We start from the raw sequence: 25,652 nt of genomic DNA on the forward strand, positions 1-25,652 counted from the left end.
AATGGCTGGATGTAATACAGGCCCCTCCTTTGCATACAGGATACTGAAGTTGTTATGACATATGGTAAATATGCTGAAGTCAGCCCATAGGCCTTTGTGTTATAAGGGAAGGGCTTCATTTCCGAGAGCTTAAAAGATTGTAAGATGGCTTATTACTGCTCGTCCTTAGACCTCCTCACTAGTATCTCTCCAGCATCTCAAAGGTGTCCTTTAAGACTTTTCTTCCCGGACACATGGTCTGCCCCTGTTAAGTCTCATGAATCATTTTTAGCTTTCCTGTTTCCACATTTGCCTTAATTGTATTAAATTTGAGATGTGTACTGATCATTGGTAACATCATTTTTATTTTTCACATTTTTTCTTTCTGATTTATAAAATTGTAGTAATTCGTTAAAATACATATACCCTGGCGACGCAGCTGAAACTGAACTGTTGTTTGCAGGCAGCTCCTCTAGGCGATCACGTAGCATTCTTTCATCAGCTGATGGACATTAGTCCCAGTTTGGCGAGCGTCAGCAGTATATGGAAAGGGGTAGAGTGGACTGTGTGAAGATAGAGATTCCCCAGGCACCTGAGAACTCTTCCCTCGAGAGCTCTCCCCGCACTCGCTGAGAACCCTCCCACGGCCCCCGGGTTCCCACAGCTCTTCCTGAGGCCCTGTCGGGGTTGGTGTTGCCCTCAGGTTTTTAACTGGAGCCTTCATTTTTGCTCAATATATTCTCCCTCTTGTGAACTCTTTTAAAACTACTACTAAATGATTAAATTGGAAATTTAATTTCTTAATTGTCAGAATGTAGGTAATAGGTTATTGTCTGATGTCAGGAAACAGTTCTTTTTAGTATATATTACAAGTACGTATGGATTGTTTCAGATAACCATGTTCAGGAAGGGAAAAGCTGTTGGGAAAAGACAAAAGTGAGAGATGATGTGCAATGACTTAGTTTCCTAAATCGTGGTACATGCTACTTAGCATTGCTGAGGGGTGGGGGTGGGGGGATATCTTACATCCTCGATTTGTAAATCCTGGTACATGGTACTTAGCATTGCTGAGGTGTGGGGGTGGGGGGATGTCTTACATCCTCGATTTGTAAAACCTTAACTTTTCTTTTCTTTTGGAAGTCTTCCTACCCATCTCCTAACCTTCTTTCCCCTAAAAAAAGAAGGCTGTTGTCCGCTCTTTTTTTGAATAAAGGTGATTTTTCTGGTAGACTGGCAATACTAGTATTTTATGGGATACTTTTATGTTCCAGATATCTGCTTCTCCTTATGTTTCATACTTGCTTGGTTTCTGAGCGTTCTGAGTGTGCATATCTGACCATGTCAGAACCTTCATGACCCCAGTATCTTAGTCTGTTCGATCTGCTGTAACAAAAGTCCTGTACACTGCGGGGCTAAAACAGCAGGCGTTTATTTCCCACATTTCTGGAGGCCGGCCAAGATCAAGGCACCAGCGGATTCTGTGTCTGGTGAGACCTGCTTCTTGGTTTAAAGATGGCCATCTTCCTGCTGTGTTCTCACAGGGCAGAAGGGGCGAGGGAGCTCTCTGGGGTCCCTTAACACTGGCACTAATCCTGTTCATGATAGTGGAGTCTTCCACAGGCCCCACTTCCAAATACCATTACACTGGGGGGTAGAATCTCAACGTGGGAATTTGGAGGGAACACAAGCATTCAGACCGCAACACCCAGGTTCCCTGCTCTTGGAGCCACTGTGCAGGATCCTGTCGGGAGGATCCTGTCGGGAGGAGGAGGATTTTAATAGCTGACGCTTGGTGAGTCTGCCTCGAGCATGAGCACGCTTCCCACAGGTGCTCATTCATTTCATCTTTCCAGCAGCCCAGTGCCTGCAGTTGGTAGGTATTCTTATTCTTATTAATTTTTTTGTTCCTGTTTTACAACAGACCCAAAGAGGGTTAGCTTGCCCAACTTCCCCAGCTAGCAACTGGGTGAACTGGGAGTTAAATCCAGGTGGTCTGGGCCCAGCAGCTGTGCTCTTCCCGAGGCCTTTCCTACTCCCTAACTCAGGCGCACTCTACCCTGCCCCTTCTTGTCACTGCTTTCTTCTCATTCTGTCTGATCCTTTGTACAATTGGCCTTGTACAGTTTCTTCAGTCAATTCGGACTTTTCCCTGAAGCAGGTATTTGGTTTGCCAGTGGTAGATTGGAGAGGCTCCTGACACTGTCCAGAGAACACGGAGGGGACGTTTTCTTCATGTGTTTGTGTGTATGTGCTCTCCCTGCTCCCTTTCACAAATAGTCTTTTATGATGCAGTTGCCCCCTGTTTCTGAAAGAAAATTCTTTTGTAGCGCTATTGAAGTTATAAGAGTGAACATTCCAGATAAACGCCAGCTTTTATTTCTACACTTTATACTTGACTATTACATGGATCAGATTTTCATTTTCCGTAATGTGTGAACAGAGCACTTCATAGTTTAATGTCCCAGTGGACTATGTGGACTTTCTGGTCAGCTCTTAATCTTGCTGTAATTAGAGAACACGATAGCAAGTGATAACTTTGCTTTTTAACTTTCTAATTGCTTCCTTTCCCCTCAACTTTTTATTTTGAAAAATTTCACGTAAAGAAAACTCGAAAGAATAGTACAACACACACTTTTACCTGCTTCGTCTCTGTATATGTATACATGTTTTGTTGATGTCATACCATTTGAAAGTAACTTTTTGACTCTCGTGACGTTATCCCTGAACACTTCGGTGTGCGTGTCCTAAGAACAGAGACGTTCTCTTTCAAATCCGTAGTACCGTTATCACATCCAGCAAAAGAAAGCGATAGTTGCATAATATCAGCCAGTGGGAAATGCATATTGAGGCTTCTCCAGTTGCACCCACAGTGTCTTTGTAGCTGTCTCTCCCAGCCCAGGACCCAGTGGAGACTCACGTGTTGCGTCTGGTCAAGTCTTCTTAGTCTTTCCAATGGCTTTTGAAGTTTAATTTCTTTAGTCATTTCTCTGACTTGGAAAGCTTCATATGACTTCAGAAAATCTGTCTAAAACTGAAATTATTTATCCACGGGTGTACAGTTGTAATGTTCAGTCTCTCTTCAGTGGTACTCACTCGTCTCACCAGCTTTACGTTCTCTTGAGTAGAACTAATAAAAATGGATTCCAGTGTTGTTCGTTTAAATGTTTTCTAATAGGATTTTAAAATCCCTACATTATTCTCAATTTAGTCTGGGGTTTTAGGCTCACATATTTTAAAATTCACCTAAAAGCTTCTTCCAAACCCTCAGAGTTTTCTCTTATTTTTGATTACCATTAGTATGAAGCGCTTTGGTCCTGGTTGAAAGGGCCATGCTAGATCAAGAGGAATATGTGCTTTTGGTGTTGGACTGTTGTCTGCTGATTGCCTTTTGTGTCTTTGTTTTAAAATGAATATCTTTCTTTCTGATCTTTTACAGAGTGAAGCAATTGGGAAACTGTTCATTCAAGGATAACAGAAGGCATTGTATTATATTTTGCCAAATTAAAGCCTTATTTATGTTTTCACCCTTTCTACTTTGTCAGAAACACTGAACAGAGTTTTGTCTTTTCTAATCCTTGTTAGACTACTGATTTAAAGAGAGAAAAAAAGCCAACTCTGTAGACACCTTCAGAGTTTAGTTTTATAATAAAACTGTTTGAATAATTAGACCTTTACATTCCTGACGATAAAATAAACATGTAATCTTTTATCTTATTTTGCTCAATAAAATTATTCAGAAGATCAAAAGTGGTAAAGACAAGATAAAATTTAACATTTTAATACTGATGTTGTACACTGTTTTACTTAACATTTTGGGGAGTAACTGCCTCTGATTTCAACTCAAGAAAACACTTTTTTGTTGCTAATGTAATCGGATTTTGTAATGGTGTCGGTAAATAAAGGGATGCTTATTATTCAGACTTGTTCCAATTTTCATTGAGTTTGAAGAGATTTTATTAACACTACAGATCAGCATCATTTAGAACACAATTGTTCATTGCAACCTTTGCGCAAGGGTAAGTATTGTTGCTTCTCCAGCTTCTCTCATTGGAGCTCTGGGTCTCCCTGTGGTTCTGTGCAGTGTAAACTGTGTCCAGGAGTGCTTGGGGCACGGAAAGGACGAAGCAGGTATTTAGCCTTTCAGACTCACCCCTCCCGCTTCAGGTAGAGGAGCTCTACTTTATTTTTACTGCTACTATTATTTTTTAAGTATAATAATTAACTTTTTAGTTTCCTTCTTATCAGGCAGTATGTTACACAGTTTACACGTGTTATCTTTTTTGTTCTTGAAAAAAGTTTGTTTTTTCCTAAATAATCGGATGAAAATACTGAGCCCTTCAGATGCTCAGAACCACTGACAGATACCTTGTGCTCTTGAGTGTTGAAGTACCTGCTGGGCCATACTGAGCCTCCTTGCTGTTTCAGTCATGCTTCTACCCTGGGGCCTCTCCACAGCCTGTTCTCTCTGCTTAAAACTCTCTTCGCTTGGATGTCAGCTTGGCTTGCTCTCTCACCATCTTGAATCTGCTTAAATGTCACCTTTCTCATCAGATCTTTCTTGACCATCCTGTATCCCACCTATCTCCCCATCCCCATACCTGTTTTTTTGTTTTGTTTTTGGTGAGGAAGGTGGGCCCTGAGCTAACATCTGTGCCCATCTTTCTCTGTTTTATATGTGGGATGCTGCCACAGCATGGCTTGATGAGCGGTGTTATGTCTGTGCCTGGGATCTGAACCCATGAACCCCGGCCGCATGCACACTTCACTACATCTCTGGGCTGGCCCCTCCCCGCTACCTATTTTTGTCTGTAACATTTATAGTCTTCCAATATATATACTTGGTTACTCCCCATCCCCCCCAAGAAAGTAAGTTCCATGAGGGCAAGAATTCTCTCTTTTGTTCTTTGCTTTATCCCCAACCCTGAGAAAGTGCCTGACACTTAATTGTGCTCAAATATTTAAATGAATGAATGGATGAAATTTATTTTTATAGCTTGAAAATTATCTAAAGTCGTGCCTCCCAAACTTTTTACCTCACAACATAGGCACCAAATAGTATTTCTAGGGTATGCTGAGATAAACTGAAGAGGCTGCTCACGCCAGTGACGGCTGGCCTGGGTGTTTGAGCCATCCCAGGCCTTAACCACTGGGAAATTGATCTGAATGCCGGATACTGTATCATCATCTTCTCTCTCGTTTTCCTTTGCTATTGCCTGTAAAGATACTCATGTCTCTGCCACCTGAAAAAAGCAAACAGAAATTCCACCTTCTATCTTACAGCCTCTTCTTGCTACTCTCTTCTCCCTTCAGAGCTGAGTTTCTCAGAAGAGTTGTGTCATTGTGGTGTTTTTCAGCCTCCTTGTATGAATCTTAAAAAAATAGAATAATTGCAAGAGACTTTGAGGACTCAGTCCAGTCTCTTATGAATTTGTGCCCCCTCCCTCAACATCCCAACCAAATACACATTCGTCTTTTTGCCTCTGAAGTGGCAGCAAGTTCACGACTGACTGTTCCAATTTGGGACAGTTGTAATGGTTGATGGTTACTAAATTATATTAAAAGTTCTAGTCCTGTTCTTTGCATCAGTTTGTTCTACTTCTTTACTCTAGAATCACATAGGAAAAGCTGATCTCACTGCCGTTCAGTTATTCTTCAGATATGCCAGGATAGCTCCGTGCTCTCAAGTCCATTTCCCTCTGGGTTAAGTATTCTCAGGTCCTTAGTTGGCCCGAATGATGAAAGGCCAAACTAGCCCACTCGTCTCATCCATCCCCAGCTCTCTGCCTTTGCTCACTGGGAGCACTGGGAGAGGAAGGGAGCATCAAAAGAGAGAAGGAGTCCCGTGTCCTCAGTCTCTGTTGGTTCCCCTCACCACTGCTGCAGCCAGTTGAGGCAGAAAGCCGCACGAATATTACTCAGATTAGGGAGAGCCTAAAAGGAGGGGAGAATGACTAGTGTAGTTGGGAGCAATTTTGTTGGTCCCCAAAAAGAGAGGGGAGAGATGTGGAAGGGAGGAGTGAGGGGTGCCTGTGAGGCAGGCTGTACCTGGAGGTCAGTGACTGCATGAAGCATCCAGGCTTGAGCGCCTTGCCGGTGTTCCCCCCAACAGGAAGAGGTGGTGGGGTGTGTGCCTATGGGCAGTAGCTGTCTTGCCCACAGAGAGTTCGAGCCAGGCCAGAGTTTCCACATCTTGCATCCCAGTGCAGACTGCTTTTGAGCACCTGTCACTTGTGGCCCTGCCCTAGCTAGCACGTATAGGAGAAGCCGTGACCACAGAAGAGGGCTGCAGCTGCTCCCTCAGTCGGGTAAAGAGGTGTTTGTCCTTTGACCTCATTTGTCATCTGGGTCCTGAAGAAGGGAGGGCAAAGGAGGAGTTAAAGAACAGACTCCTTGTTGCTGCCACCATGGCCAGTAGTCAAGCCTGAGCTGTGGGGAGGTTGGAGATGGGTTATTAAACCAAGCCGGACTGGACTCGTTAATCTAGTTACAGGTCAGCTATGAGAGCTGCTTAGGGTGTGCTGAGGAGAAGAGGGAGGTGACGGCATGGTTGAAGACCATGGTCAGGAAAGTGGGACCACATCCAGGCTGTTCTACCGACTGGTTGATAGGTTTTTCTATTTCTTCTTGACTCTATTTTCCTCATTTACACTTTCCTCGAACATTGGGCCATTTCATATTCATCGATGGAATTCTAGAAGACAGGTAACACTGCTTTTATAACATCACAGGCCAGAAGTTTTTTTAAGCGATTTACTTATTTAATCCTCATCAGAATTTATTGAGGGAGTTCTTTTATCATCTCCATTTTATAGAGAAGGAAACTGAGGCACAAGGAGGATCATTACATTGTCCAAGGTCTCAGCTGCTAAGTGGAGGAATCAGGATTCCAACCTCCAGCTTAAGCTTTCTGGCTTGATTCCCTTATTTAGATTCGTTCATATATATATTCACATATACATGTGTGTGTACTTATAAATATATATTTTTATAATTTTAAAAATTACTGTATAGTTTTTTTTACCCTCATTTGTTCCTGATGTTAATGTGCCTTTTCATTTTCTCCTGGTTGTACTTTCTGAAGGATTGTCAACCTCTGGTTCTCAAAAGTGTGGTCTGCAGAGCCCTTGGGCATCCCCAAGACCCTTCCAGGAGTCTGCAAGGTCCAAACTGTACTTTGGTGGTACGAGGATGTTACTCTCCTTTCTCGGTGCTGGTGCTTCGCTCCAGAGCGGTTAGGAGTTACGGTGTTCATCACTGCTCACTCCCAGTAGAAACACTGTCAGAGACACTTAAGAAAGTCTTTTCTGGTGAGATTGGTAGTGATACTGGTGAATGTGAGTTTTTGGTGTGTATAGTGAAATGTGTCAATATCTGGAAGATCTGGATTAACTCAGTGAACCAGTATTTTCCAAACGACCAGTGCACAATGTTACAAAATCATGCCTCAGGTACGAGAGCAAGAGCAAGATAAGCTAAAGGATTTTAATGTATCAGAGTGCAAAAAGTTTATTGATCGGCTTTCAGGCTCCACACTGCAATTAATCTTTAAGAAATTACCTCGTGTTGAGCTTTGCTATAGTATCAAAGAATATCCAGTTGTCTGAAACGGCTACTGCTCTCTGTTTTCCAACAACATGTCTGTGTGAGGCCAGATGTTCTTCGTACACTTCAACCAAAACAATGTATCACAACAGGTGGAACGCAGGAGCCAATCTTCTACAAAGCCCGATAGTTAAAAGATTTGCAAACAGGTAAAGCAATGCCAGTCTTCTCACCACTCCTTTTTGGTCCATTTGTTTTGGAAAATGACAGAGTATTTTGTGAAAACATGTTTGTTGTGTTGATATTTTAAAATAAAAAAATGAACATTTACAATTTTTCTTGATTTTAATTTCTAGTACATCGAATATTGATAGAAATAAAAACGAAAGCTTTTAAAAGTGTAAACGACTTCTGAGACCAAAAATTTGAGTGCTACTGGTCTAGCATGTTGTTTTTCAACAGTTTTTAATTATACTGGACAACTCCATCAGCACTTTTTTGTTGTATTTTGTTTAATTCATTTATGTTTTTATTTTCCTTCTCTTTCTTTGGATGTATTTTGTTGCACTTTGCCAACTTCTTTTCTTTGCGTTTAAATCATTAATTTTCAGTTCTTCTTGTTTTCTAATAAATTTATTTTAGGCTGTAAGTTTTCCTCTGGACTTCTTTGTATCGCACAGATTTGATACGTAGGGATTTTGTTGTCTTTCACTTCTTAATTTAAAAAAATCATAAATATTTCAACCATAAAGACAAATCATGGAAAAAGTAGAAAAAAACGTGTGTATCCCGCTCATTATCAAGTATTAACATTTTGTTATATTGAGGTTTTTTTAATAAAAGAAAGAAAACATTGGGTACAGTTGAAGCGTCTTGCATATGCCTCACTGCTCCGGTCCCTCCCTCCAGAGGAAGCCTCTGCACTGGAATGATGTGTACTGTTTAACTGTGTTGCTCTGCAATTAATACATATGCATGTATCCAGAAACAACATCTAAGCGTGTTTTGCATGTTTTCAAACGTTACATAAATCATTCTGCCTTTTGCTGTATTTGTTCATATTAGCTTTAAAGTCTATACATGCAGCTTTTACTCATTCATTTTTAACTGGATATGCCACAGTTTATTTGTCCATTCCTCTGCTAAGGGACATTTAAGTCGTCACCAATTCGTAAATATTTTATGTAACTTTCATTTTGAATTCCTTTAAGCTAAGAAACTTTTTGGTGTTCGTTTTGTATTTACATCATGGACTTGTAAATATTGTTTTCTACTATTATTGCATTTGGGTCAGTAAACATGATCTGTATGACATGAATTTCTTGACTTTGTGGAGACTTAAGAAGAAAGAAAAAATTATAAACCAAAAAAGAAAAAAAATTTAGTCTCAGTTTAGAATAAAAGAGATTATCAACAAGAACGCTAAGCTTTGGCAGGAAATGATTTATTATGTGAAGTAGTTTGAATTTTCAAACTACTTCGCCAGGCTGGTTATTCCCCTCTTGAGTTAGTGAGAAGGAGTTGGGGGCTGTTCACTCTCCTGTGACCTCAGGCGCACCAAGCAGAGGCAGACAGGTCGGGAGGGCTCCTGCTTGTGCTGTGCAGTCAGGCAGCTAGGAGTTTCTGAGTTAGGAGCCGGTTCTTCCTGAGCTGTTCAGTCCAGAGCTCTTGGGATTTCATTCAGTGCCAAGTACAAAGTTTCTGTTTCTCTGCTGAATGCAGTCTTATCTTGAAATATCTAAAATATGGGTTGCTGATTTAACCCATGGGCCATAGTTGTAGGAAATGGAATTCACTTGTTTGTGTTGATAAGTTCCCTCCCACCTCTTCAGCCGTGTGCATCTAGGTTTTCTCCTTGGTAGCTGTGCAAGTAAAGTAGAAATGTGGCTCTAGTAAATTCTAACCAAATGCAGCAGTGAGTTTTCGTCAAAAATTCCTTTATTGCCAAGTATATGCTCCATATTTGTAAATATTCCAAGGGATTGAAAAGAATGGATATTTTCTATTTGTAAATTCAAATTTGTTTATTGATACATTTCCATGGTTCCCAAACTCTGCTTCTGGTTCACTGGGTCTGAGGTGAGGCTCAAGATTTTGCATATTTCAGCAAGTTCCAAGTGTTGCTGATGTTGCTGGCTTGGGGACCACACTTGGAAAATTATGCATTATGGTATTCAGTTTGCTTTTCATCCTTTGCAGTTTTTTCGCAGTTTCTCGTTAAATGAGAATTCTTGTTTCAAACATTGCTAAATATTTACTAATTATTTTATATCATTTCTATAATTTTTGCAGATCTGGGGATGAAGAGAAAGATTGCAGCAGCACCTTGAAAACTGAATTCTGCCAAAATAAGCCTAAAAAAAGTAAAGTGCTGATTGGTGGTTTTCTTCGTGTTCTTTGTGTTTCTTGATATTTCCTGGTTATGCCATATGAGTATTTTTCTTGAGTTTCCTCTTTGCTGAGTTTCTTTACGTTCCCCCCACACCCACCCCGCCAAGCCTGAACCTGCAGGAATGCTATTCTCCCACTGACAATGGTAGGAGTTTTATTCCCGTGATGGAAGAATCAGTTGGAATAAAATGAGATGAGAAAAACATAAGTTTTTCTCCATTTTGTTACCAAGAACAGGATGATTTATGCACTCAGCAGTGTGGGGACAGTATGGAGACACGGGTGTGGAGGTTCAGACTCTGCCTTGATGTTCCCTCAGGACGTCTGTACGGACGTGGTCTTCTGTTAGACAAACATGTCCAGTCGGATGGAGCCGAGTTTTTTTCTGACAACCGATCTGGGTGACTTTTTGACTATAACTTGACCTATTTTGAATAAACTAACAGCATTTCCTACCTGCATTTGCATAGAAAATGTAAAACTTTCTCATCTGTTCCGAGTGCCTGGTGTTAACTTTGAGAGTAGCCTTAACAGACAACTGGCCCACCCTCTGGTCCTCTCAGGGCGGCTCAGGGGGACCGCTCTGTCTCACCGCCTTTGGACAGGTCCCCCTGCACCCTGAATATGTGCTTGGCTTCTCACCCAACTCAACTGCATGATGGCTGATGTCCCACAAAGCAACTAATTAATCATTTACTTGGGGGCATTTTATGAATGATAGTAACAATAAACAAATAATAGGAGTCATAATAATTACGGACATTTATTGAGTGCTCTTTTCTAGATACCACGCTGTGTGTTAGATGCACGGCTCATTTTGCTACTGATTTACCTTGCAAGGTTATTACTGTGACAGTCTCTGGAGTCCTTAGAGAGCTTTCCAATGCCTAAGTGGAGTATTTGGTAACACGAGGACTAGACTTTCTAGAAACTGACAAGGCAAGGAAAAGGATCCTCTGCTAGAACCTCCGGGAGGAACCCAGTCCTCCCAACACCTTGCTTTGTATACCACAGGGACCCACGTTGGATTTCTGACCTCCAGGACTGTGAGAGAATAAGTTGGTGTTGTTTTAAACCACGAGGTTTGTAGTAGTTTGTTACAGCAGCACTAGGAAATGGATACAACCACTCCTGGCTGCGGGATCCTGCCTTCTCTCGGGATGGGGGTTCCTGCTTGTTCGGTGACTGTAGACCAGCTCTGGGCCGGCCAGCCCAGTGACCTTCTCTGCCGTCACTGGGCAGCACCCACACCTTCTCCAGTGAGGCCTGACCTCCAGTCCCCTCCAACTCTGTCCTCTTCCAGGTTCTCTCTCAGCCCCAAGGTATTCTCCAGAGTGGTTTGCCTCATTAAAGGTCATCCCTGTTACAACGAATCTCTCTTGATAGTGAACTTTCCCTTCTCAAGTTTTGTTCAAACTTCCCTGTTCAAATTAGATTAAGCTTTCGCTGTCCAAAGCCGAGACTCTCATCCTCACCCTGCCCTGTGCCTTCTCACGACTGACCAGCTCTGCCCTTGCTGTCTCCTCCCCTGCGCCTTCCCGCTCCTCCCTCCGGAAGGCCCTTCCCTCAGAAGGCCAGTGCCCTCCGTCTTTAACCCTGCTCCCTTCACTCTGGTGCCACCTGCAAATACTGCCTGTCCTCCTCGCTGTCGGCCCCACGCCTCCTAGTCGCTCCTCATTAGCTTTTTCTCTGGTGCCAGTTCCACAGCCTCACAGGCGATTTGAACTTCCATGTGGCTCTCCACCTGGCGTTCTGGGCTCACGGGTTTTGGACCTTGACTTCTGTAGAGTTTCTTATGGCTGCTGTAACAAATGACCGCAGCTTCAGTGGCTTAAAACAACCCAGATTTATTCCCTCACAGTTCTGGGAGTCGGACGTCCGGAGTCCGCTTCACTGGACTAAAGTCAAGGTGTTGGCACGGCTGGTCCTTCCGGAGGCTCTGGGGGGGACCTGTTCCCTTGTCTTTTCTAGCTTCTGGCGGCCCTGCCTCACTCCAGCCTCTTGCTTCTGCTGTCACATCTCCTGACTCCTCCCTTGGCCTTCTTGCCTCCTCGTATAGGGACCCTGCGATTCTATTTGGGGGCCACCTGGGTAGTCTGGATGATCTTCCCATCTCAAGAGCCTCAACTTAATCACGTCTGCAAGGCCCTCTTTCCATGTAATGTAACATATTCACGGGTTCCAGGGATCAGGACTAGCTTGCGGGGGCATTATTCAGGCGACTGCAGCTCCAGAGACCTTGGTCTCTTGCACTCCTGTGAGCGCCCCTTGGAGCCTGTCGCCATTCCCCAGGACTCCACCCTCTGATGCCTCTGATGTGTCCTCCCATCCTTGCAGATCCCTTGCTCTCCAAACCCCGCTGTCCTGTCATTTGCCCTCATGGAGGCTTCAGCCTCTTGACAGTCGGTTTTTCTTCCATTTATAATACGTCTTGATTTTATTCCTTTCTCTATGGTCCATCATATCTACATCTCTTTTGTGAACATATTAAATTCTGTTACCCTTATCCTTCACAGATGCTTGGTAAAGAGCTGCAATATGTGTGATACGATATTAAAGTGGAAGCTTAGGGACATAGAGACCAACTGCAAAGCAGGATGGGACTCTGAAATGTGCAGGCCCTGAAAACGGAGACGGGGACGTGGTGCTGCTGCTCGAAATTCCTGCACCCACACTGACAGCGTGCAGGCCTGGGAGTTAGAGGTCAGTCGAGGAGAGGGGAAATTTTCAGAGACTGCTGTTACTGTGCCGTGAGCCCCACCCCGACCCAGGGGAGATCCGGGGCATCCTTCATCTCCAGGCAACAGGGGGAGCCTTCAGTGGGACTGTCTCGAGAGCCTGTAACATACCTCTGCATTTGGAAAACAGAGTGGACTGGTGACTGACCCCTCCCGGGAAATCCAAAGGCTGAGAGATGCTGCTTCGATGGCAGATTAGGGTGAAGGGGACCATGCGGGATGGCCTGCATTACTCAAATTTTTCAGAACAAAGGATATGAGGATGTCTGCCATGGACAGATATGAGCCATGTGAGGGAGAAAGCCAGTGGGATTGGCTTGGATTCTGTCCCAAAGGACCATCTTGAGGGTGAAAAGCCCCAGCAGACAAAAGCTGAAGAAGGCACCACCAGATGCCTATGAGTTGAGGGGACCAAGCGGCAAATTGGGCTAGAGATGTTCTTGCCCTCAATGAGGTGCAGGCGAGAAGTCTCCATCTCTGGGAATGAAGGACTCAGGGCGGTGGAGTCACATCCAGGAGCTCAGATCCCAGAGCCCGTGCTTAGAGGAGAGCCGTGCAGGAGGGCGCCCAACCCACAGCACACTGGGCGAGGTCTGCCCGCTGAGGCTCGTAGTTCCCACAGGGCGTTCCAGCCCATTAGCAAGTCCCCTCCTATAGCCTAGTCAGAGGGTGGTGGGGAGAAAAACGAGATGACGCGGGAAGTGCCTGGCACTTTGTGGGCCCTCGGGAGTGTCAGTGTCCTCCCAGGGTGAGCTAGAGCAGCCCTCGTGTGGTGACACTCGAAAGGGGCCAGCACGTGCACCGAGGGGTGTCAGTGGCAGGAGACCGGCCCTTGCCGCCAGGAAGACAGGTTAGGTTCTCCAAGCCTCATCTAAGGGTTTGTCTTTCCTGTTCTTTCTAATTTGGGTTCCAGTGTTAGGATTATCTGCAGATCTCAACAGGAAGCCACGTCTTGGTGTTGGGCCATGTCAAGGCTGAGCCCGTTCCTTCTTGGCTCCCCTCCCAGGGTGCTTTCTGTTTGTTTGCTTTCTGGCTTGCTTTTTGGCTAGGAATAAAGGCACTTCCCTAAAAATACGGGTGTGCTACAATGTGCTTATGGAGGAGGTGTGTCTTTCATTCACTCAATAGATTTGTATTGTACGTCTTCTAGGAACCAGGCAGGTGGTCTGGGGCTGGGACCCAGCAGAGAACAAGAGATGTGATGGTGTTTCCGCAGATCTCAAGGGGCCCATGGGGGTCACAGAGCATGGGAGAAGCACTGAGTCAGGTCAGGGACGGCTTTCAGGAGGTCACACTGTCAGCCATGGCCTGAAGTGGGAGGTACAGGCAAAGAAGGGGATGCAGGTGGGGGGTGGCAGCATGAGGAGCGGGTGGAGCAGGAGGTACCGGAGAGGGTGATGGATAATGTTAGGTGTGTTTCCACCTTTCTCTAAATGGTTCTCCCCTCCTGTGTCAAGCAGGTGCATGATAATGGTGACATGACAGTCCTGTACATAGAATTTAATTCTTAAAGCATTTCTGAATGAGAACCAGCACATCAATCATGATGCTCATTTATGGATTGTGAACAAGTAGTTAAGTCCCAAGTAAGTGTGTCTTAGCAGCTCCAGCTGCTATAACAAAATTCCAGAGACTGGGTGGCTTATAAACAAGACATTTATTTCCCACAGTTCTGGAGGCTGGAAGTCTGAGATCAGGGTGCCAGCGTGGTAGCTGAGGCCCACTTTGGGTCGCAGACTTCTGGTTGTGTCCTCACATGGGGAAGTGGCAAGGGAGCTCCCTTGGGCCTCTTTTTTAAGGGCACTAGTCCCATTAATGAGGGCTCCTCCCTCAGGACCTAATCACCTCTCAAAGGCCACATCCTAATGCCATCATCTTGGGGGTTAGCTTTCAACATATGAACTGGGGGGACACGTGCAGATCACAGCAAGCATCGTATTTGCTGTGAACCTTCCTGACCATGTGACCCCAAAGCCATACCCCACCTCCTTCTCCTTTGCTGGCTGAAAAGCCAAATACTCACTTTTCCAGCTTCCTTGCCGCTAAGGGTGGCATGTAACCCAGATCTAGGCTCTGAACTCTAAGGTGAAGTTTACAGGAGAGGCTTCTGGGAAAAGTAAAAGCTTTCTTGATTAAAACAAAGGAAAAAAAGCAAAGAAAAGAAAAGCAAAGAAAAGGAGCATGTGAGCTGGTCTAGCCCTTTTGCTTTTCCTTTTTTTCCCACCTTGAACACAGACAAAATGGTGGGAGATGTAGCAGCCATCTTGTGACCTTGAAAGGTAAACCAAAGGAATTACAGAATAGGCCCTGAAATCAGTGAAACGCTGACGCACCCCTGCAACTTCTCACCTCCCAAAAAACAAAAAAATGAAAACCAGTTTTGTTTAAACCACTATGGTGATTTGCAGCCAAAACGCACCTCCTGACTGCTACAGCGCTCTGGGCAGAGTCGAGCAGGGCTTCCCCGGAACTTCTGTCATGTGTCACACAGTCTTCCATTTCATTATCACTGAGTATTTATTACTTCTGATTTGCCCATCTGATTTTCCCAATACCGTGACCTCTTTGGGGTGAGGGACTATGTTCCAATTTTGGTGACCCCCAAGCTACTACCGTGCCTGCTACAGAGGAGTTGCTTGGTGACGCTGCGTTGAGCGCGCGGAGCGCAGGCGGAGTCCCGCGGTTGTGCGGGGCACGGCGGGCGGAGCAGACGGCGGCAGCGAGACCAGCGAGGGGACTGCAGCCGCGAGGCCGGGCGAGAGGCTGGGTTACCGCAGGGCCGTCGGGACTGAGGAGGGGACGGATCCGCGCCATTGAGGAGGCGGAAGGGACAGGACCGGGACGGGCTTGGGGACAGAGGGAGGGAGAAGGCGGGCTCTAGGCTGAGAGCGCCTTAAGGCGCGTGGGGGTGGGCGTCCGCCGCTTCCGCGGTCTGGGCTTAGTTGCTCAGGCGTGTGCGTGCCTCAGTCGCCTCATCGGACACACAGGGCGAACAGTAACAGCCCTCTTGGCTTTGGGGCGGTAAGTAGATGAGTCAGCGCGTGTGAACGCGTGCCACCTGCCTGGGACACTGTAAGTCTTCACCACAGGTTATCAGTTGTCATGATCAGCATCACTGTTGGGGCAGGAGCTTGAGGAGAGAGCAGAGTGAGACTGGCGGGGAGGAAGAGGAGGAGGAGCCAGGGGTTTTGCCTCTGTATTACAGGAGGTGTTCACTTGCCACCAGAAAGAGCAGAGTATGAGTCCTTTTTTACCCCACTTTTTTTAGGTGAGGAAGATTGTCTCTGAGCCAACATCTGTTGCCAAACTTCCTCTTTTTGCTTGAGGAAGATTGTCCCTGAGCTAACCTCTGTGCCAATCTTCCTCTATTTTTGATGTGGGACGCCTGCAACAGCATGGCTTGATGAGCAGTGTGTAGGTCCACACCTGGGATCCAAATCCACGAACCCTGGGCTGCCAAAGAGGAGCATGCAAACTTAACCATGATGCCAGTGGGCCAGCCCCATATGAGCCCTTTATGATGGCTAAACCATGGGCAGAAGATGGAGGAGCCAGGGAGAGACACAGCTACACCTCAGAGAGGAAAAACCTCATGCCATGGTTAATTTGGTGTCACCTTCATTGAACCATGGAATGCACAGATATTTGATCAAACATTATTCTGAGTGTGTCTGTGAGGGTGTTTTTGGATGAGATTAACATTGGAATCAGCAGACTACCCTTCCCAATGTAGGTGGGCCACATCTAATCAGTTGAAGGCCTGACTAGAACAAAAAGGCTGACCCTCCCGAGAATGGGATGGAACTCCTCCTGCCTGACTGCCTTTCAGCTGGGACATTGGTTTTTCCTGCCTTCTGAAGCGAACTGAAACATCAGCTCTTCCTGGGTCTCAAGCCTGCTGGAGACAGGAACTACACCATCGGTTCTTCTGGGTATCCTGCTGCCTGACTCACTCTGCAGCTCTTGGGGCCTATCAGCTTCCATAATCATGCGAGCCAATTCCTTGCAATAAATCTTTCTCGTTCCTGCTCTCTCTCTCTTGCACACACACACACACACACGCACACACACTCCCTGTTGGTTCTGTGTCTCTGAGAACCCTAAGGCATACATTGCAGTACAAGTGGTGGGGAAGCTAGAAAGAACCCTCCCCTTCAAATTGCAGTAGAAGGAGACCATATTTACAGTCATATGTGGACTGGGAGCCAATATTCGTTACTCCTCGCGTTTAGTATTAAGGACTCTGATTCCAGGAAAGGGAGAAGTCACAGTGGTGAGGCACTGGCGAGCAGGGCAGCTGATGGCTCTCTTGCTTGGACCCCAGGGGTACGACCACCAGACCTCCACTGCAGCCTCTGTGAATGCTCCAATGATCACGCTGGCATCTGCTGACGGGTCTGGCAGCTCTCCCTTCCCCCAGGCACAGGGTGAAGAGGGAAAGGAGGAGGACGCGTGTCACACGAACAGATCCGCATTAAACGCAAAACCAAAGAAAAGGAAGACGTTTCCATTAATTCCTGGCAAGGGGAGACTGGAAGTTAATACGTGTCAGAGCCCACCCCACTGTAGATTGTCTTTTGTCGTGTATAGTTCTGATTGCTAACTGTAATGATAGTAATGATCATGGCGAACATTTATTGAATGACTGATATGTTGCAGCCACTGTGCTAAGTGCTTTAAGAATATCATGTCACTCAACTCTCACGCTAAATGAAGTCGGCTCTATTATTATCTTACTGTACAGATGAGAAAAGTGAGACTCAGTGAGATTCGTGGACTTGGCCTAGATCACACAGCTACTGAGGGGTCCCACCCAGGTTTCGCCCAGGGAGTGGCTGTGGGGCCTCCGTTGTCAGCTCCCTTCCCTCGGTTAGTGCGGTTTGTCAGGCCCTTTGGGCTGGCTTCAGAAAGCGAAAGATCCCCTCCAAGTTCTGGAAGAGGATGGGCTCCCGCCTGACAACCGCAGTCAAGACTTTTGTGTCCAGACTGGGCTGAGCAGATGCGCACCCTGCCTGACAGCTTCTGCGCTAGCCAGCTTGTCCTGCCCGGGTGTGCCGTCTGTGACGGTTCTCACCAACGGCGACATTTGCTGCCTCTTAGGATGAGCGTTGTCATTAGATCACTTCCAAGTAACCAGGCTTTGGTCCTAAATCCTTGTTCTGTCCTTCAAGCTGTGAAGCCATGGGTAAGTGATCTAAACTTCAGAGCCCGTCTTTGCATCTGTCAAGCAGGGATTCTAGCACCTTCTTCAGAGGATCATTGTGAGGACTAAAGGATAAATGGGTGTCAAGCCTATGACACCGTGCCTGGCCCTTAGAAGGTGCTCAGTGAATGTCTCCCAGAGCAAAAGCTGTCACCTCTCATCTGTCATCAGCTAGCATGTGGAGGATCTTAGGGTTTTCAATACACCTGAATAGAACCCTTTAGTTCAATCTAACAAATGTGTTTTGAGTGCAAACATCAGGACTCTGATCTCCAAGTGTCCCTGGCTCCTGGGGTGGGTCTCAGAGTGGACCCTGGGTTCGCACTGGTCCAGCGCCTTTGGCCGGGGCTCTCAGGGCCGCCTGGCTCAGGGGCTCTGAGGGAACCGAGACCACCGTGGAGCCTCCGCTTGCCTTTTCAGGGCCTGCAGCGCAGAATCTCTACCCTCGCTGCAGAGATGCATGCACAGGCCTGGTCATGCGGCCGACATCTCGCATCCCAGAGTACAAATTTTGGAAAGTATCTTCCTATTGTTCAGTAAAAAGGACTCCAGTCCTCAGCACCTTGGAGGCGGCATGGGTGGTGTTGTTTTCAGCAGCGGGAAGGAGGCATCGGGATCCAGAAATTTCTGTAGTCCCTGATTTCCCTTTTACTTTCTCTCCCATTTGTTATCTCTTAAGACCTCAAAGGACCTGGCAGAGTCTTTGATTCTTGGCTGGTCCATGAAGCGGACACAGGGCCCAGGGTCTGTCTTGTGGGCTGCCTGGTGACTCCTGTTGTGTCAGATGGGCTTGCTCAGCAACAAGCTGTTTGCTCTTTATCCTGACATCTGCTCGGTCCAGGCGCAGGAGCTATTTTTGGTAGCGGTCAGCAGGAATTACCTCCCACCATCCCCAAGCAGATCTCATGAGCCTGTTATTGCTCTGAGCCTCTGTGTGTGTGTGTGTGTGTGTGTGTGTGTGTGTGTGTGTGTGCGCGAGCGCGCGCGCTTCACAAGCTAGCTCAGTGATAAGAAGTCTGATTTAGAGTCTTAAAGGGCTCCCTGAGGATTTTTCTGCCCTTCTCCATGACCACTGCTTCCTTCTTGTCCACCAGGGGATCAAGTCTTCAAGAAAGAGAACCCATTCCGAGCAAAGCCTGGTCTGAACGTGCTCTTGTGCTCTGCCCCCTGGCTGTCCGCGGTGGACACAGACTCTCCTAGGAGCCGAGGGAGCACCAGGAAGGGACTTCCTATGGGTCTGCCTGTGGCTCTGGGCTTGAGACCAAAGCTAATGGATGGTGGGAGGGAGACTCGTAATCTCAAGGTTCTTCTGCTTTAGAAGTGAACTGTATGACGTGCCATAAGCCAGGCCAAAAAGGAGAAATAACTGGAAGATAAGGAAAATGGAAGAAAAGAAAGTAGATTTAAGTAGTTATAGAACATGTTTTCAGTTATGTGCAAGGAAGAAATGCATCCTAGCAGGTTCAGAAACTGTAAATGGGTTTCTAAGGGAGTGGAACTTCCTTCTCAAAGATGCCATTCACAGCAGCTGCCGCCGTGGCGACCGTCTCGCTTTACGGGCCTTGCCTCACACCAGGATCCAGTCTTAAGCCGGTCTAAACAGGACTCCTTGGGTCCTTATTGCCTCTCCTGATACACGCAGTCTCAGCCCCATCTCACACACATGGAGGTGGAGGCACAGAGTTTAAGCCACTGGCTAGAAATCACCCAGGGATGCCCGGTTTCTGACGCAGGTGGGACTCCAAACCCCTAGGTCGTCCTTTCTCTGGTTTTGACTAATGGGCTTCAAAGCCTCGTCAGCTGAGGCAGTTTGGTGGTCCAGCGCCCCTGCTTGTTTCACAGGCTGCCGCCAGGAGACGCATGGAAGCCCTTGGAGGACCGGGCGATACCACACACCTGTAAAGAGACACTGTTATTATTATCATTGGGCCATTGAATTCTCCAACTCTCCCAATGGATTCTCAGTGTACCTCACATATGCAATCACTAGGGGGAGGCAAGAGACAGCGCAGAGAAGCAAATTTTGTCTTGGAAGGCAAGTGTATTTTTCCTGTAAATGATGCTCAGGGATTTAAAATAGAAAAGCCAAGGTTTGTACTGGGGCCTGGCTGCCCTTCTCATCAAGGTTTGTTCTTGTGCTTGGAGACGGGTGAACCGTCTCCACGAAGGCATCTTAGTCTATCACGAGTCCTTCTGAATAGTGGGTATTGTCCAGCAAACGAACAGAAGACACCAAAGACTAAGCATAGGCTCTTCCTCCTTGTTGTCTGGCTTCTCGCCTTCTGTCTCTTTGTCGCCAGTCCTGGTTTCAACAAGGTTCAGTTTCTCCTCCATTCTCTCCGTTTCATTCAGCTGCAGACCACATTTGTTGGTCATGTGAGGCAGCTAGTAAGGCATGTTCCTGGCCCTCCCATCCCCTAATGGTGCTCTCCCGGCTGGGCCTGTTCGACTATTGCAGGAACCATTCTATGGCTACTTCTAGCTCATTCTTGTCCGCATTTTCCTTTCCTTAGTGACTTGATCTCTTCTCTTTCCACTCTTCTAGAATTCTTCATATCTCTCCTCCTAGGTGGAAAGAATGTTGGATTAGAAGTTCAAGCCCTGTGGATACTACTTACTAGCTGGTTGACTTTGAGACATAGCAGAATCTCACTGAGCCTTTGTTTCAGGGGTAATTACAATTTCCATGTTTACCATCCAGGTATAATAGCACTATTTATTTTGTAACCCATATTAATTTCCACCAGTGGTGTCTGCTCTGCTCTGCTAGGTGCAGGCGATCCCCCAGCCAGAGGAGATTCTTCTGTGGCTTCCCTGGAACCAAGGCTACATGGGGCTCTGTTGCCAAAGGGAAGGTGGCTCTCTTGCCTTCATGTCACCACCTGCTAGAGGGGTCTCTAAGCAGTGTTGCTTGAGCTCCCATGTGTATTGGAGTTCACAGTCATCTCGGTTGCCTCTCTGTCATGTTGAGGACTGGCTGGAGATGGGTGCATATAATAGCCCCACACTTCATCTTGAGAACCTCTACTCTCCTTTAACAACCAAGGGCCAACCAATCGTGCCCTCCCGTTAGGATGGTCCTACCTTTCCGCACCTTCTGAAAACAGGCTGTTGGCCAGACGTAAAATTTTTGAACCCATCAGAGGACAAATCTTGAGTTCTTCCTAAGAGACTTACCATGCAGTCTGTGGACTGTTGTCAGGTCTGTCCCGACGGCTCCGGAACGTGTCTGAACCCAAGTGGTGGATTCAGGGAAGCTCTGGCTGAAGATGAGACCCCTGTTTTAGTTGAAAAGCATCACCATTGTCACCATAACTCTTGTCTTGTCCAGTCCTTTATGGTTCCTTTGCCTTCTTCCACATTTCCCTCAATCTCTTTCTTTCATTTTAAATACCACTTGAGTGTGTTCAAAACCTAAGGGGACATGTCAAGAGGGCACAGGATTTACTTCGAAAGACGCCCCTAACCAAATCTGGGACAACTTGAGCGTCAAAATTAATAATAATAGTAATGGATAATAAGGTACTGCATTAAAAAAGAATCTACCAGTCTACGTTTATACTAAATAAAAGAAGAAGGGGCAAAGGAAAAGCCCTTCTTTGTAGAAGAATGCCAATTCATAAAACAGAAGAATGATAGGATTACAAAACCATCATTTTTCGACCACTATAGTAGTAATAGTTAATTCAGGTAAGAATGATTAATGGATGCTAAAACCATCGGGTGAGGGGTCATTGGGGAAGAGCACATTCATACAGAATGTCAACCCCTAGATTACTTACTACTTACAAAGGGACAAAGCACTTTTGTGATGGAGAAATCTGGTGGACACCACCTTAACTAAGTGACCAAACAACGTCACCAATAATGGACAAGTCGACATCGCGGCCTCTGGTGTGACACGCGGGATTCTCGCCGAAAATGTTGAGCCTGAATCTAATCAAGAAGAAACAATCAAACAAATCCAAATTTGAGGATATTCTGTGAAACAACTGGTCTGGATTTTTAAAAAATTCAATGTCATAAAAGATAAAATGTCTGGGAACTATCCCAGATTAAAGGAGAGTCACAAGACATTTCAACTAAATGCAATGTGTGATCCCTCTAGTTGGAGGGATTGCACAGAGAGTAGGGACAGTAATCCAGAAATGGCAGTCTGATGGGCACCATTATTAGTGGGTGTGTCCCTTCGGGACAATGGTAGCAGAGCCACAGCCTCTGAGGGCAGGGCCATTTCTGTTTTGTTGGACAAGTGCTTCTACAGCACTGGTTTGGGGTAAGACATGTTTACTTCCTTTGGGTTCTAAACAGTTGCTTATTTGAAAAGCACAGCATTTCCTTTCTTTGCTCTTTCTAGCTCAATAGCCGGGGCAGCCGCCTGGGACAAAGGAGGCTCCAGAAATGGGTCACGTGGACCACGTGGCTCCTTGGGCTCCACCATGGGCAATGAAGCCTGCAGTTCCTTGCCAAGAGGAGAAAAGTTGTTGCTATTTAAAAATTAGTATCATTATTATTATTGTTATTATTACTGTTATTGGTATTTGAGTTCTAAAAGTCAAAAATCCTGAAGGAGCATAAAGTTCACTTCATAAACAGTGGATGTGGAAAAAATGGATAATTATGTAAGGAGAATCTTTCCTGCCAAATATAAACCTTTTCTTGGCTTTGGAGAAGTTTCTTTGGTTTTGTTTTTTGAGTTAGAAGAGGAGATAAATTGAATCTGATGCCAGGAGATTTCAGAGAAAGGTTCACACCATCAGAACCCAGCCCCGGGTTGAGGATGTGGATAGAAACCCCCAAGCACAGATGGCTTGTGCTTCCCTCCCCATGGTGTAGTCCAAGGACCACAGAGGTGGAGGGGCCGCAGGTGACCAGGAACAGCCAGGGGCTCTGAGGAACCTCATGGAGCCCTGGGGCCCCATCTTAGTGCAAGGAGAATACCGGAGGACTCGTGCCCCCTGGAAGGGCAAGGACGGGCTGAGAGAGGCCCACAGTGGGGCTGTGGAGACACGCTGTGCAAGGACATTTATTTCAATTTGACAAGACTAAGTTTGCTACCATCAGCAGAATGGGGGCTCAGATACAGAAATTAAATTGATTTATCTAAAATTAATGTGATACCTTGACAGCCTGAGTCAGGCTCTGAAATTTAAATGGCTATACCTAGTCTGTTGGGTTTAGCTGGGGCCTGAACAGATGAACAGATGCTGTTCCGGTGTTACCAAGGGCGGACGGGATCTGAATTTTCTTTGCTTGTTTTGGTTTGGGTTGCGAGGTTCTGTGAGGACAGGCCCTTTATCTTAGCCCAGTTCTGCTGATCCGTCTGGGATTCCCGACACAGACAAGGGTGGGCTCCAGGTGATTCGCAGGGCAGCTTCCTCCACCTTTCCAGGGCTCACTCCCCATCCTCACCCGCACTCAGTGGCCTGCCTTGGTGGAGATGACTGTAAGGGCCCTGGGACACAGGGACCCAAGGGTGCCCACAGGAGAAGCCCGGCACAGTTCCTAAGAAGCGGGATGTTCTCTTCCACCAGACGGCAGGAGCAGTGCCGCACTGTTTCTTTCAGCCGCCCCAATAGATAACTCTCCTGGCCGGCGGGGTGCTCAGACTTGAAAGCAGCTGGGACGAGGGGTTGCAGCGAGCATGGAGCCCCCAGGGCTGAGAGGGACCCGCCACAGCTGCGAGCTCCCGCCCTCCTCTCCAGCACCTTGTACAGTCTCTCTCTACAGCATGAAGGGCCTCGCTGGGAGGCCGCCAGCTCAGGAAAGCCACTGGCCCTTTGGGGACTTAAAGAAATTACACAGCAATCTGTAGCTTTAGGAAGCCTCAAGGAAGCTTTAGTTCTGTTTGTATCCTGAGGCTTTGAGTTTTAAATCTGGGTAGTAAAACTGCTTTCCCGAAAGACTCACTGTCCCAGGAAGCAGAATGCGCGTTCGGGGAGGGGAAAACGGGGTGAGGCGCCTCCTCCATGCCCGGAAGAGTGCTGGCTCGGTCCTGGCGGGAGCTGCCCTGGGAGGCTGCAGGGACTGAGGAGTGATTTGTCTAGCTTTGAGGATGCTCACTCCAGCTCCTTCTCCTCAACACTCCATTGCCCCCAGCATTCCAGGTGGCGACAGCTGGATCCTGCCTGGCTGGGCTCACCTTTCAGTGGAGGGAGCACCCCTGTCCAGACACAAAATATTGAGGGTCAGTGCCAGGCACCTACCGTAGAAAGGGCATGGGGTGTGGGACAGAAGTCAGCTGCTGGCTTCTTTATTCAGAAAATTGGGTATGGGATGGGGCTGGTTAAAGGAGGAAAGCATGATGGGAAAGGAGGTGAAGGATGCAGCTTATTATGAAGGACATTCACATGACAATGCAAAGACAATGGAGCAGGAAATCAGGAATAAGCAAGTTTGTAGACTGTGAGGTCAGATGCATTTGCAATTTACCTCCCAACTTTTTGGCAGCCATGTTTGTGGATGGAGAGTAGAAAGCCTGTCTCAGGGAGCAGGTGCAAAGAAAGCACTAGGCATCTTCCATTCCAGAAGGTCCCTTAGGGAGGAGGAAGGGCAGGGAGCCCCTTGCTTCACAGCAGGCTTCCTAACCTCCAGACTTTGCCAATTCAGTGATGATTTCAGAATCGATGAGAGCTATGCTGAAAATTAGGAGCAAGGGGTAATAACTTCCTTGAATGAAATATCGTGTCATTTTATTTGACCCATCTCAGGTGCCCCTTCATTCCCTTGGCCTTACCCGCCTCTTAGATGCAGCTGCTTACTCCATGCTGGCTGTTGCCTTGGGGATCGACTCCGGCAAGGCCCTGGCACGGCTCTCACGCCCAGAGTCTCTGCTCTTCTGGTGTGAATGAGCCTTACGCCCAGGTGGAGGATCTGGCTTCCTCTGGGGCCGGGGCCATTCGATGCAACTCGGAAAGGCAGGGAAGTTAAATGGGCCACATTTTGGCCAATGAGACTGCATATGGGTGGATAAATCCCCGCCCCATTCTCCCCTTTGATGGACAGTCCTGAGGCACACGTTCTATCCTTATAGCCTGACTAGAGACGTCCGTGTGGCTGAGCAGGTATGCCCATTGGGCAATGGCTGCACTGCTGAGGACTTGTTGGGAAGCAGTGGACAGCACAGTAAGACATCAACCTGCGTCTACTTCCCATGCTCCCCTGACTCACCCCCCTTTCCCCTCGTTTTCCCTGCCCTGGCATTGCACTCCCGACTGCAGCCTCACCTTTAATCCTTGCCGAAGGAATCTAGGCTGAGAGTAATCTAGCACGGGCTTTAGAGTTCAAAGTGAAGTTCCTTCTGAACTTTTCCTCTAGCTCATTGCCCTATACCTTTCAATTTTAAGGGAAAATGACTCTGTCTATGGACCAGACTGTCCAAGAAGCAGAGCCCCGTGGCTGTGGGGGAGATGTGAGCTCTGCTCAGGGAGTCTGATCTCCACTATCTGCTCGGCAAGTTTGATGGCGATGGGGAGTTCAGAACCAGAGGACTATGACATCTGCCACCACCTTTCGCTTCCTTGCTGTTTACCTGGTCCTGCCTCGCTGGCCCATCCTCTCCCCTCTGTCTGTGCACTGGTAGGTGTGCTTTCAGCCTTCCCACCTTATTGTACTGAGATGGCCCAAATCCCTCCGACTGAGCCTGATGTCTTTCCTTCCTAAAAAGCTATATGACAGCTCAGCGCCCAAGGCCTGCCAAGCTCTGTTGTGAATTTGTGATATTAGAAGGTTTCTACTGTAACTTTCCACTTGAAGCTCTGAACGAATTCCCTTGCTCTGACGTGGCCGCCAAGTTCCTG

General features: G+C 46.9%; 1 protein-coding gene and 1 long non-coding RNA gene across 24 annotated transcripts in view; both read left to right on the forward strand.

Annotated features, from left to right (window-relative positions):
* KTN1 (kinectin 1) overlaps positions 1-3,897 on the forward strand; it is a 101,423-nt gene extending 97,526 nt beyond the window's left edge. For all 23 annotated transcript variants that reach the window (XM_023627778.2, XM_070249438.1, XM_023627782.2 and 20 more), the window contains one exon: positions 3,416-3,897. In XM_023627778.2, coding sequence (XP_023483546.1) covers positions 3,416-3,420 — 5 coding nt within the window. In that variant the 3' untranslated portion in view covers positions 3,421-3,897. The remainder of the gene's footprint in view (positions 1-3,415) is intronic.
* A 1,146-nt stretch (positions 3,898-5,043) lies between these two features.
* LOC138920561 (uncharacterized) lies at positions 5,044-9,906 on the forward strand. The gene is made up of 2 exons (XR_011431960.1): positions 5,044-7,730; positions 9,814-9,906. It is a non-coding gene; the product is annotated as an uncharacterized lncRNA (long non-coding RNA).
* The last annotated feature ends 15,746 nt before the right edge of the window (positions 9,907-25,652 follow it).

Source organism: Equus caballus, chromosome 24 (genome assembly GCF_041296265.1).
Source record: "Equus caballus isolate H_3958 breed thoroughbred chromosome 24, TB-T2T, whole genome shotgun sequence".
NCBI classification, from domain to species: Eukaryota; Metazoa; Chordata; class Mammalia; order Perissodactyla; family Equidae; genus Equus; species Equus caballus.